Source organism: Anabrus simplex, chromosome 1, assembly GCF_040414725.1.
Source record: "Anabrus simplex isolate iqAnaSimp1 chromosome 1, ASM4041472v1, whole genome shotgun sequence".
Lineage (NCBI taxonomy): Eukaryota > Metazoa > Arthropoda > Insecta > Orthoptera > Tettigoniidae > Anabrus > Anabrus simplex.
In genome coordinates, this window is record NC_090265.1 from 1,565,038,120 (window position 1) to 1,565,052,567 (window position 14,448).

The 14,448-nt window shown below is 38.5% G+C and overlaps 1 protein-coding gene across 2 annotated transcripts in view; it reads left to right on the forward strand.

The window, feature by feature from the left end:
* LOC136858527 (tRNA (34-2'-O)-methyltransferase regulator WDR6) overlaps positions 1–14,448 on the forward strand; it is a 274,003-nt gene that overhangs the window by 220,923 nt on the left and 38,632 nt on the right. For both annotated transcript variants that reach the window (XM_068225586.1, XM_068225585.1), the window contains exon 14: positions 3,629–4,032. In XM_068225586.1, the coding sequence (XP_068081687.1) occupies positions 3,629–4,032 (404 nt within the window). The remainder of the gene's footprint in view (positions 1–3,628; positions 4,033–14,448) is intronic.

Sequence of the window (14,448 nt, forward strand, 5' to 3'; positions counted from 1 at the left end):
CTGATATATTTGTTACTCAGTTGTCGAATTTCATAAGGCAAAAAATAAGTGTGTAAAACTGAGCGAAAATGAGCCCAATCATGAGAAGACTTCATATATTGGAGCCAAAAGTTACTAAGATGGCCAGAGGTTTTTGGGTAAAGCAACGAAAGCAATTGGGAAAATGGAGCCAAGTCAGTTCGTAGAAATTTGCGAACTAAAAAAAGCCATTGTGTCAAAGTATCAGGATCAGTAGTCTGAATGAGGGGTACCTGGTCAAGACATTTAGTCAAAATATGGAAATTAAGTGGTTGATGTGAAGAAGGGGTGTGATGATATGGAGATTCATAAAAATATTGCTGAGAAGGGGATGGTGGTGGAGTTCGCAAATCGGGAGAGTAATGCTGTGCTGATTGAGTTTTATTAGCAGAAGGCGGAGGTGCCTGATTAAGTGGAAGTTTAGATTCAGCAGTAAAAAGAGAAAGATCAGGATAGAGAGGGGTGTTAGGTTGAGGTGGGGGTGGTAAAGGTTCAGAGGATGAACTAGAAGAGACAGTAGTAGTAGTAAGAGTACTAGATGTGGAAGTAAGATCAGAATTACAAGTAACAAAAGGATTATAAGACATATTAGTAAAATGATTTGGATCAAAAAAATTGAAATGAGGATCAAACGAAATGTCAGAAGTGTCAGGAAGTGTAAGGAGAAAAATTGTCCGAAAAATAAGCCATGTTGAAAGAGATGACAGAGATGTTACAGTTTTAAATTAACTTTGATTTGGTAGTTAGACCCATTCACCAGATAGGTAGTTTTCATGTATTTTATTTTAACTTATTTGTCTTTTTTTTTTTTTTTTTTTTTTTTTTTGCTAGGGGCTTTACGTCGCACCGACACAGATAGGTCTTATGGCGACGATGGAATGGGAAAGGCCTAGGAGTTGGAAGGAAGCGGCCGTGGCCTTAATTAAGGTACAGCCCCATCATTTGCCTAGTGTGAAAATGGGAAACCACGGAAAACCATCTTCAGGGCTGCCGATAGTGGGATTCGAACCTACTATCTCCCGGATGCAAGCTCACAGCCGCGCGCCTCTACGCGCACGTGTCTTATATTAATATGTAGGCTAATTATTGGGAATACATACATTTATACATCTAATTCTGTATATTCAGTGGAGTTGTTACTTCCTGAGAACCATGGAACCATGGAAAACTATAGATGAATGAATGAAATTTGAGTCTGTTATTAAGTAATAATAATTAATAATTAATTTATTATTATTATTATTATTATTATTATTATTATTATTATTATTATTATTATTATTATTATTATTATTATAAGCGTCCGTGAATCAGATGGCAGCGCGTCAACCTCTCACCGCTGGATACCGTGGTTCAAATCCCGGTCATTCCATGTGAGATTTGTGCTGGACAAAGCGGAGGCGGGACAGGTTTTTCTCCGGGTACTTCGGTTTTCCCTGTCATCTTTCATTCCAGCAACACTCTCCATTTTCATTTCATAGCATCTACCCGTCATCAGTAAATCACTTTGGGAGTGGCGACCCCATTGTACTAATAGCCTATATATGATTCATTCATTACATCCCTGACCCAGTCGATGAATGGAAAACAGGTTGTAGGTTTTCATTATTATTATTAACTACTTAAGTTTTATGCTGTAATGTTACAATTTAGTACTGCACTAGTACCTGTTTTTTCCTGCATTTCATTTCATTTTTTAACGTATTTGTTTCATGTTATGTACTTATCGTGAATACAATGAAATTTCCATGTTCTTTGAAATCATTCAAGAAAAAACTAAGCAAACAATTTATAGGGAATCCCCCACCTGGGCAACAGCTCTAAATGCAGATCACTGATGCTTGAATCTGAAAGGCAGATGACTCATAGGAAAGCAGTTCATAGAATGAAGACCAGATGACAGCAGCAAGCCTTGAATGCTGTTGCTGCTGTCTTATCAGTACCCACTACACAGTTGCAGTAGGAACAGTGACTCTAATGTGCTGTGAATTGGATCACTGTATCAATTCAGTAACGTGAACAGAATTCAATAAAATGAATTGAATATCCCATTACTGGTGTGTTGGCTGAATATGATGAGGAGAGTATTGGGACAGGCACAAACACAAGTCCCCAAGCCAGAAGAATTAATCAGAAACGATTAAAATCCCCGATCTGACTGGGAATCAAACCCGGGACTCTCTGAACCAAAGGGCAGTACGCTGACCATTCAGCCAATGAGTCAGACTATAGCACAATTATCACTGACACCCATTATAACAGTTTGAAGAAAACTGGAGAAAAGTGAAAGAGGCTGCTATGATTTTATTGAAGACTAATTCTTTACTGAAGTGATGTGTTGATATGGTAGAGCCTACTAGGAATATTATCTCTCAGTTGTGATACAATGCTGACTTTCCAGGATTCAGATAAGCCATTTAACTGGCCACCCAACAAGCTGAGGGCAGTGAAGGGGACAGCTCAAATATGCAAGTGACAGTCATCTTTCTTGTCATTAGAGAGAGAGGCTCTAATGTTATCCCAAATACAGTTAGGTCATGGAATGTCCACATCTTCATATCTACTTGAAAGAGAAGATATGCCCTCCTCTCCCTCCAGTTTCTATCAAGCTGAGTTCACCAAGCTCCACTTCTTAACTGCATATGTAGATCTTTATGGTAATTGATACAAACTTAATATACTTAAAATATTCAATCTGTTATAAGGAACCCGGCGAGTCGGCCGTGAGGTTAGGGGCGCGCAGCTTTGAGCTTGCACCTTGGAGATAGTGGGTTCAAACCCCACTGTCTCCAGCCCTGAAGATGGTTTTCTGTAGTTTCCCTTTTTTTTTTTTTTTTTTTTTTGCTACGGGCTTTACGTCGCACCGACACAGATAGGTCTTATTGCGACGATGGGATAGGAAAGGCCTAGGAGTTGGAAGGAAGCGGCCGTGGCCTTAATTAAGGTACAGCCCCAGCATTTGCCTGGTGTGAAAATGGGAAACCACGGAAAACCATCTTCAGGGCTGCCGATAGTGGGATTTCCCATTTTTACACCAGTCAAATGCTGAGGCTGTACCTTAATTAAGGCCACGGCCACTTCCTTCCCACTCCTAGGCCTTTTCCCTCCCATCATCACCATAAGACTTATTTGTGCCGGTGTGAGGTAAAACAAATTGTAAAGAAAACTTTTACTTTTATCAGGATATAAGCTATCCCTTCAGGTGCACATTTGCTATTGATTGCTGTCTAATCTGTCTTATGATGGAAATAAAAAAACTGAGGGTTTATTCCTTTTAATGTTTAATAGAGCTAATAATATAATTTTGTCCTTCAAATAATAATTAGCACTATCACTAGCAATTTGCAAACTGGAAATTTTCCCTTTTGTAGTAAATTGTTTTTATTTGCTTAAATAGAGAATGAGAATCCATGCAAGTTTAATTAATACGTTTATCGTATAAAAACAGTGGATGAATATATTAAATAAAAATCTTGCTTCATTCAGTTCAAAAATGTTATGCAATGCAGAATTCAGCATTCTTTTGTGGAGTGTAAGATTTTAATTTAATTGTTTTAATTTCTCTCAGATTGATTGTTATTTGAATCTCTTTTGTAATACTTTCCCACAGGCTGTTTTCCTTCAACCTGGACCTTCAAGAGTTGCAGCTCGTGGGGTCATATGAGTTCCATTTTTGTTGTATCTTGCTGGTGTCATATATAGAATATGCTCATGTGGCACTCAGCATGGGTACTGATGGAAATATGGCATTTTGGAATATGGATTTAATGTATAATCAAAAGGCACTTAATGAAGAAAAACTGCAGCCATTTTTTGTATGTCAGTTGCACAAGTCTGGAATCAACAGTCATGATTCAGTGCAGATAGGTCAGAACACAGTACTTATGGCTACAGGTGGAGATGATAATGCCATAGTGTTGACGTTATTTCAAGTGATAGTAGTTGTGCCGAAGAAGAAAGTTGAGATGTTGTTGCAATGGAGAAAGGACACTGCTCATGCTACTCAAGTGACAGGTAAGTTTGAATAATGTATCTCCCCATATCTCTTTTGGTGATGGCTGCTAGTTGAAAAACTTAACCATAATAGGTATTTGTTCCTGTACTGACTTGTCTAAACATATTCAAAACTATTTAAAATGGTACTGTATATGCTTGATCCACCTTGTCAATACAGTTTTATCATTGAAAATCATTTATTCAAACATGTTTTGGGAACATCATACATTCCCTTCATCAGTGATTATTAAACTCTTAGCTTATTTGCAAATATCAAAGAACAAAAACAATTTAAGACTTTCTTTTGTTTAACCCAGAATTTAAAGAGCTGCTGTAATATATCATAATTCAGCATCTCAGTGAATAAACAAATGTTGGTGGTATATTAAGAAAATTATTATTACATAAAATTTTATTATTTAGATGATGTTCAGTGAATAATATAACTCCCCATATCTCTTTTGGTAATGGCTGAATGTGAATTACTAGTGTGTTGATAAACTTAACCATAATAGGTACTTCCTAAATAAATTTAAGGTCTTCAAGTCTTATATTTTCCTTTTTTTTTTGTAATGATTGCATGCTACTTTATACAATGGATTCTCAGCTGTAATTCTGTCATTCAAACTTGATTCAAGGTGATTTATTGTACGAAGATAAATTTTGAAACTTTCTAAAACATTCAGGAATTTTATCATTAAATTTTACACTATAGAGAATCTTCCACCGTTTTGATACTTTATTTTGCCGTTTGGCAAATTTTTTATTTATATGTTAACAGTACATGTTTCGTTCCTTGTTTAGGAACATCCTCAGCTGTTATAGTGGCTTAGGTGAATGGTTAAGATTTTAAAATACATAGATTTACAAATACATTGATTCACTTAAAAACTAAATATGAATGAAATACTAATGAATAGACATAGTTTTAAGTCAATCAACCCTGTAATCATCTGCTCTCATACCAGTAACACACTAACCCCACACTGTTTTTAATATCATCTATCTTAATTCGTATTTAGTTTTTAAGTGAATCAATGTATTTGTAAATCTATGTATTTTAAAATCTTAACCATTCACCTAAGCCACTATAACAGCTGAGGATGTTCCTAAACAAGGAACGAAACATGTACTGTTAACATATAAATAAAAAATTTGCCAAAAGGCAAAATAAAGTATCAAAACGGTGGAAGATTCTCAATAGTGTAAAATTTAGTGATTAAATTTTGATATGGAAAATGAAGCTGATTACTTGCAATTCAGGAATTTTCCCTTTTTGGCTGAAAGTATTAATTCCATGTCATTAGAAATGTCTGTAAATTTATGATTCTTTTCAGTCATATTTTCTCCCATTACTGAATGTCTTCTATGTTTGACTGCATTAACATGTTCTTTGTGCCTTATTGCCAAATTTCTTCCAGACTGTCCTATGTATCGCTGCCTACATGCTTGGCATGTCAGTTTGTAAATTCCTGACTTATTAAATATACATGTATGCAATATTGATGTACATTTTTCTAAAAATTTTAGCCAGTTGACAGTAGATAAGAGTGCTTATTTCTAAAAGTTAGAAATGTACATGTCTTTTTCTCCTCTCAGTCTTTAACTAAGTTGTTTAAGGTTCATTTTTTTACTTTATTTATCATTCTATTTATAAATTTTGTGGAGTATCCACTGTTACAAGCAATTTGATGGATTATATATATTTCTCTAAAGCCTCCATGGCTCAGATGGCAGCGTGTCGGCCTCTCACCGCTGGATACCGTGGTTCAAATCCCGGTCATTCCATGTGAGATTTGTGCTGGACAAAGCGGAGGTGGGACAGGTTTTTCTCCAGGTACTCCGGTTTTCCCTGTCATCATTCATTCCAGCAACACTTTCCATTCTTATTTCAGAGCATCTATGAGTCATTAATAAATCACTTTGGTAGTGGCGACCCCATCATACTAATAGCCTATATATGATTCATTCATTACATCCCTGACCCGGTCAATGACTGGAAAACAGGTTGTAGGTTTTCATTTTCATTCATATATATTTCTCTGTCATAATTCTTCCTAGGCATGGGTATATTCATAGCTCTATTAGTTAAGCTGTAAAATGTTTGCCTTTTTATGTTGCCCTGGATGATTGAAGTAGTTTCTAGTAATAGTATGACCTGGATGATTGGAGTAGTTTCTAATAATAGTATCTGTTTGAGTAGCCTTTCTGAAAAGTTAGAAATCGAAATGACCATTATTTTATTGTTAAATCCAAATACCTCCCCCATGGTCTGGTACCTTGACGTGGTGGGGAGGCTTGCGTGCCTCAGTGATCCCGAGAGCGATGCCGGCGGGAGCTTCGGCTCCTGGCAGGGTCACCCTTGCCGGTAAGGTCGAGGATGAGGGGCCAGACTAAATGACAGACCTTCAGCTGTAGGTCCTGAAGGAAGAAAATCTTTGTCTCGGGGAGTAGGGAATGAGAACACCACCAGTCCTGAAGTTGCAGCATGGCAGGGGCAGAGGCCAAAAGAGGGCAGCCCCCTCACTGCCCTATAGGCACTGTGGGCCCATATCTCACATGCCTGAAATAATTCCCATGAAAAGTTAAAACGAGAGATTACACCGGACTGCTGAACCCAATGGCAACATGGCGAGGAAAAAGGATTATGAGATTTGGAACATGGAATATAAGAGGATTAGCTGGAAAGGAGAATGAATTAGTGGAAGAATTCGAGAGAGCAAGACTTGTAGTGCTGGCACTGACAGAGACAAAAAAGAAAGGTCAAGGGGTAGATACAATGGTGAACGATCATGTGCTCCTTTATAGTGGAGTTAGCATCAGATTAAGGGCCAAATCAGGAGTAGCACTACTGATCCACAAGAACTTCAGAAACAAGATTCAGGATTGGAAATTCCACACGGATAGAATTCTAACGGTCAGCATACGATTAGATCCAGAGATGGAGCTGATGACATTTATTGTGGTTTACGGAGTGAACGACGATGTAAGAAAGGAGGAGAAGGATAGGTTCCACGAAGAGCTACAGAATGTGGTGGATGACACTCGAGGGGAAATCATTGTATTAGGAGATTTCAATGGCAGAGTCTGAAACCAGCCAGAGGGAAGTGGCGGAGCTGTTGGCCGGCATGGTGAGCCTGTGGTTAACAACAATGGTGAGAGGATTGTTGATTTCTGCATTGCCAATAATCTCGTCGCAGTGAACACCATGTTCCCGCATAAGATGATACATATGTACACGAGGGAGGAACCCAGCCGAGATGAGCGCTCCATCATAGATTATGTGTTAGTGAAGAGAGATCACCTCCAGAAGGTGACAGACTGTCGAGTATACCGTGGGTATGAAATAGGAAGTGACCATTTTCTCTTGATAACAACAATGGAAACAACAGCAAAGGTACAGAGGAAACAACCTAAGAACAAGAAGCAAGAAAAGATTAAGGTGTATAAGTTAAGAGAGAACAGGGAGGTACAGGAGCAGTTCACACAGGAAGTGGAGGAGGAGTGTCAGAGGATAGAGGAGAGGATCGAGGAAATGGACCTGGAGGGAAAGTGGAACATGTTCAAGAAGATACTATTAGAAGTGGCAAGTAAAGTATGTGGAACAACAAAGGTGGGGAAGTACAAAAAAAGAACAAGCTGGTGGAATGATGATATCAAGGAAGAAGTAAGAAAGAAAAAGGAAATGTGGATGAAATACTTAAGAAGCAAGGATGCTGAGGACCAAAGAAGAAAGGTTAAAGACCTAGTGAAAACAGTGAAAAGACAGTCTTGGGAAGAATTCGGACAAAGAATGGAGAAAAATTATAAAGAGAACCAGAAGCTGTTCTATAGAGCACTGAAAAACATGAGAAAGGAGAAACAGTGCCCTCTAAAGTTTATAAAAGATAAGGAAGGGAAAATCTTAACAGAAGAGAAAGAAATAATGGAGGGATGGAAAGAATATTTTAATGATTTACTAAATGGAAATGAGAATGAAGACAGCCCATGGTCAAGTGAGGAAAGAGAGGAGACGGGGGGGAGAAGGAGAACAAGAAGAAGGAGAGGACTTAAGGATAAACGAAATGCACTTGGCTATTAAACAACTCAAGAATGGGAAGGCCCAAGGACAGGATGGAATCGCCCCAGAAATGATTAAGAACTTGGGAAAGAAAGCAGAAAACTTTCTATTCAAGATTATGGTGGAGGCCTGGAGAACAAAAAAGGTACCTAGAGATTGGGAAGTAGCAGTCATCGTCCCCATCTTTAAGAAAGGAGACAATCGAGAGTGTAGTAATCACCGTGGCATATCCTTGTTATCAGTGCCTGGGAAGGTCTTCTCAAAGATCCTGGAGACTAGATTAAGAAAGGAGGTAGAGGCTAAACATGAAGAAGCCCAGTGTGGCTTCCGCCCAAATAGAAGCACGCAAGATCTCATATTTACTGTTAGGATGGCCAGTGCATAGCTACTGGAAAAGAACAAGACCCTTCATGCTTGCCTTTATTGACCTGAAACAGGCATTTGACAGAGTCCCGAGGTCCAAACTCTGGAAAGTCCTAAAGGAGTATGGAGTTAGCAAGTCACTTTGCAGTTCAATCATGGGTCTGTATAAGAACTGTCGGAATTACGTGCAGACAGGAAATGTGAGTTCAGCAGAGTTCACTACGAGACAAGGAGTCCGGCAGGGCTGCAGTCTTAGCCCTCTTCTTTTCATCGTATACATCGACCATATTATGAAGCTGTGTCATGAGAAAATCAAGAAATTAACGGTCGGAAATTATCTCATACGACCAGTACGATTTTCTGACCTGGCATTTGCTGATGACCTGATTGTTGTTGCCTCCAGCGAATGAAACCTGCAGCACAACATCAATGTATGGGTGGAAGAGCTTAAGGAAAAAGGTATGGAGGTGAATGCGGACAAGACAAAGACTATGGTTATCAGCAGGAATGAGGAGAGACACTGTATCATGGTCGACAGTAAACCATTAGAGCAAGTCACCAAGTTCAAGTATCTTGGCTCATTCATCAGCTCAGATGGGAAGATGGAGGAGGAAATAACAGAAAGAATAGAAACAGCAGGGCGCTTGTTTAATGCCATCCGAACAAACTTCCTCAACAAGAAGGAGATCTCAAAGGGCACAAAATTAGCCGTTTACAAATCCACCTTTATTCCCACATTGACCTATGGCTGCGAATCCTGGGTGCTAACAGAAATAACCAAGAGCAGAATCCAGGCGGCAGAGATGAGGTACCTCCGGAAAGTAGAGGACAAAACCAGGAGAGACAGGATCAGGAATACAGCCATCCGGAAAGTATTGAATATGAAGCCACTGGAGAAAACCATCCAAGAATATCAATTAAGATGGTTTGGCCATGTCCACCGAATGTCGACAGACCGCTTGCCGAGGTTAATGAGGGAGGTGAGAGTGGAAGGAAGGAAGGCTCGAGGAAGACCACGGAAGACATGGGAGGAGGGGATTAGAGAAGCACTGCAGGAGAGGGGACTCTCGGTACGAGAGGCCGTTGCCATTACCGGAGATAGGAGTAGATGGAGATCTCTCGTATCCTCGACACCTCATGGTACAAGAGGACCGGATTAAGTAAGTAAGTAAATCCAAATAACTTGAAGTTCCATCATTCCCAGATTCCATCGTAAAGTGCACTTATTTATCCAAAGTATTTAAATCTTCTAATAATCCCTTTTGTTCATTGATAATAACAAATATATCTAAACTCTTAAGTCCAAAGGATTTTTCAGTTGTGAAATTACCAGCGTTTCGCCCCAGTAATGGGTTCATCAGTTGGATTGCTACACTTTTCCAAGACACTGGCGCTAGTGTGCCATTGAGACACAACTGCAAGCCTCCTATGTAGGACAATGCTGTGATGGTGCACTAGGGGAAGCATGTGCCTCCATTTGTTTAAATACCACCTTTGGCCTTGTATCTATATACAGTATATAAAATAAGAGTTTTATCTGTACATTGCTCAGAATTTGAAAAGAATGGTATTTCTGTATTGGTCATGTCCACAGTAACAAAGAAATGCACTTTTTACTTTTCCGTAATGTCTGTCTGTCTGTCTGTCTGTCTGTCTGTCCACGCATCACTAGAAAACGGATAAAGAGAATTTAATGAAAATCGGTATGCAAAGTCGGGGAATAAGTTGCTACAATCTAGGCCATAAATAATTTTATTCACGCTGATAGAAATGGTAGTTTAGGGGAAGGCCTAAATTTTAATTTTCAAATATTTATGTTATTAGTGGTCCTATCTTAATGAAATTTGGTATTCAAAGTCGGGAAATAAGTCGCCACAATCTAGACTATAAATAAGTTTATTCACATTGAGTGAAATGGTAGTTAGGGGAAGGCCTAAAATTTAATTCTTAAATATTTTCGCCATTAGTGGTCCTATCCCATTAAAAACTGGCATACAAAGTCGGGGAATGAGCCACTAAAATCTAGGCTATAAATCATTTTATTCACGCTGAATGAAAAGGTAGTTTAGGGAAAGGCCTAAAATTTAATTCTCAAATATTTACATTATTAGTGGTCATGTTGATAAATATTGCATAACCAAAGTTATATAGAATTAAATTTCCGACCATTTACGTCTTACACTTTTTTACCATACTGGCTATGATAACAGATATTCATGAATTTGTATTTTCGTTGCTATGTCCATATCGACGACGAGCCACGAGAAAATGGGTTAACAGAATTTTATAAAAATCTGTATATAGAGTCGGGGAATAAGAAACTACAGTCTAAGTTATAAACAATTTTATTCACCCTGGATGAAATTGTAGTTTAGGGGAAGGCGCCTAAAATTTAATTTTTAAATACCTATGTTTTTGGTCCTATCGACAAGTACTACATCAAAAAAAGTTACAGAGAATACAATTTCCAATATGTTTTATTCAGTTTTACCGTACCAACTATGATGAGTGGTATTTCAGAGTCGTCAGAAAACTAAATGTGAATGCCTACAATATCGAAAGCGCATAACATTGATCAACAATAACATTACATTGACCATTGTTTGATGTGATGTTATTTGTCTCTTATGCTGCCTCTCAACTCTGATAGATGGGATTACTGCTGCGTACCGAGTATAATAGGCTAACTGAATATTGGCGGGAAATAGCCGGGGAGTTAGAAAACTTTCTTCTTTAGCATTCCATTCCTCTGGTTCATACTGTACCAGGAAAAGTTTTTGGGTAAAGGGCATGAGTAGGACCTCAGGGAGTGGAACTTGGTTTTGGAGCCGATACAGAGTAGGATAGACTCGCAGAGCGAATAATAGATGGTTAAAAAAATTTTTTTTAACAATTTATTAATTTATTAATTTATTAATTCTTCACCACAATTCAGGTCAACAATTGGAAACTATCCTGCTCACAAAATGACTAATAGAAATGGTATAAGACTTGTCAATCTATGTCGTGCCTTCAATCTTCAGATAATGTCAACATTCTACAAACACAAGCCAAGCAAAGAAAAAACTTGGCGATCACCAGGAAATGTGTGTGGAGAGAAACAGATTGATCATGTAGCAATATCCAGGAGAGCGATTAAGGAAATAATGAAAGTTAAAGTGCAGAGAGGTGCCCAGTTTGATTCAGATCATTACCTCTCCAAGATCAAAATTAATTTCATTCCTCTCAATAAGGCCCTGAAACCAAGAAACAGAATTTATAAATACGACATTGGAAAGTTAAAAATCAATCAAAATGTCTTAGAACAATACCACCAGCAACTGACATTTGAATCTCATGAATGGACGAACATCGCCTCCAAGATCCAACAAGCAGCTAATACTGCAATCCTGACAGCTAAGAAGAGAAAGCATAGGTGGTGGAATGAGGTGTGTGATGAAGTGCTGACCCAAAGAACAAATGCCTGGAAAAAGTGGAACTCGACACGAAGATCTGAAGATTTCGATGTGTTCCGTGAAGCTCGAAAAGAAGCAGCCAGAACCTTCCGAAGGGTCAAGCGACTATATGAGAAACAGCAGTTAGAACAGATCGATCAGGATTTCCGGAAAAACAATTCCAGAGATTTCTATCAAACATTGAAGACTAATTTGAGAGGGTACCAAGCCCCCAGCCTTTGTTTTAGAGATGAAAATGGAAAGCTAGGCTTGACCAACAAAGAAAACTGTACGATCATATCTCGGTACTTTGAAAATCTTAATTGTGATGAACCAAAAGAAAGATTCCCTGTGTGCGACCCGATCCACAAATTACTTAACCCCTCCTTGTAAAGAGGAGATCAAACAGATTATAAACAGCTTAAAGAATAATAAGGCAGCTGGTGAAGATTCGATAGTGGCAGAACTACTGAAGCTGGCAAATGATGAAACTCTAGATGTACTAGTCAAGCTTTTTGAAGATATCTGGAGAACTGGGGTGATACCAACTGAATGGCTGTCAGCACTAATCCACCCTTTGCACAAGAAAGGTGATAAAAAGAATGTCAACAACTATAGGGGCATCTCATTAGTATCTGTTCCCTATAAGATTTTCTCCAAAGCAGTTCAGAACCGAATTGAAGCTCACCTTGACCAACAGATTAGGGAATATCAGGCTGGCTTCAGAAAAAGCCGTTCGTGCCCAGAACAGATATTTAACCTGAAGAGCATCATAAGGTACAAGAAGACAGGAGGACACAGTTACGTGGTTGTGTTTGTTGACTTTCAGAAAGCATATGACTCCATTGACCGCGAGTCATTAATGAATATTTTGGAAGAGTTTGGAGTGGATGATACATCAAGAAATTTGATCAAACAAACTCTAACCAACACAGTGTCGAAAGTAAAATTTATGGGTGAGATCTCAGAACCGTTTACAATCAGAACGGGTGTCAGACAGGGAGATGGACTATCCCCACTCCTCTTCAACTGTGTTTTGGTAAAAGTCATTCGAGAGTGGAGGAAGTTGTTAGACCAAGAAGAAACAAAGGAAGATCAGTTCAGACTTGGTCCTAAGCACAAAGGGGTGTACGTTGACTGCCTGGCCTTTGCGGATGATCTGGCCATTTTTGCTAACAACATAGATTCAGCAGTCAACAAGATCAATAGGCTGTCAGAAGTTGCTGAAAAGGTAGGACTCCAGATTTCTATTCCAAAGACAAAATATATGACAAACATCTGTGATGGACCAGAATGGATGATCACTAATCTTGGAAAAATCGGTCGAGTCAAGAATTTCAGATATCTTGGTGAAGTCATCCAGCAGAATGGATTAGAAGAGGAAGCAATCAATGTCAGGATGAGGAAGTTAGACCGGGCATACCAAATGACAAAGAATATCTATGATAAAAAGTCTATGAGTATAGGGGCCAAGTTCCGACACTATAACACAGTTGTAAAACCTGAGGGATTATATGCATCTGAAACTTTGACCTTAAGTTGTAAAGGTGAAGTTGATCGGCTGGAAAAAAGAGAGCGCAGGATACTAAGAAAAATCCTAGGTAATAGGTGGGTTGATGGACAGTGGCGAATGAGACCAAATGAGGATTTGTACAGCAAGACAGAACCTCTCACAGCGTCAATTAAGAAGAGACGGCTATTATTTTACGGTCATCTCTTGAGGATGACTGATGGTCGGCTAACAAAAAGAATATGGAATTTTATTCAATCTAAGGCAACAAGGCCGAGATGGTTCCAGGAATGCGAAAATGATCTGATGCAGATTGGTATTTCAGACCAAGAAATTCATGACAGGAGCACATTCAGAAGATTGGTGAACAACTATCAAGGTTTCCAAATGGCATCAACTTCCAGAAGACGGAAGGGACCTTTGTCTGATGAGCATAAACAGGCACTCGTCGCTGGGCTCAGAAGATACTGGCAGGAAGTCAAAGCCGGAACAAGAACAAGACCTAGACACTAAAATGAAGTTGGTTGTTACCACGCAGTCCATAGAGGCTCAACTCGATGTATAAAAAATAAAAAATAAATTCTTCACCCTGCAATATGATTATTGGACTCAAATCTGGCATTGAAATTAAAAGTTTGAACGTAATCTTCTTGAATTCTGTTCATGAAAATTAAATGAATATCACTGATTCCAAAGTCTTTCATATGTGAGAATATGAGGTATTGAATTTCCACCTAAAGTCTTTCTAAACATAAGCACACACTTGTAATTGCAAATTGATATGAGAAATTAAATTTCTGTTAAAAGTTCTCAGTTTTCAGTTTTGTAAACCTTGATATATAGCACACTTGAAAAGCCTAAAGTCTCTATGAGATATGAAAATGAAATTTGAAATTAAATTAATCACTTCTGAGGAACTATGAGAACTCTGAAATATTTGTTCACACGCGGCACTGAAGTTTCCACTGTTCAAAATTAATGAGAAAATTTTAGTCAGTTTGTTACTACTTACTGGAAGAAATGTTGCTACAAATGTTGAAAGATGGACATCTGGAATGTTCCGTGGA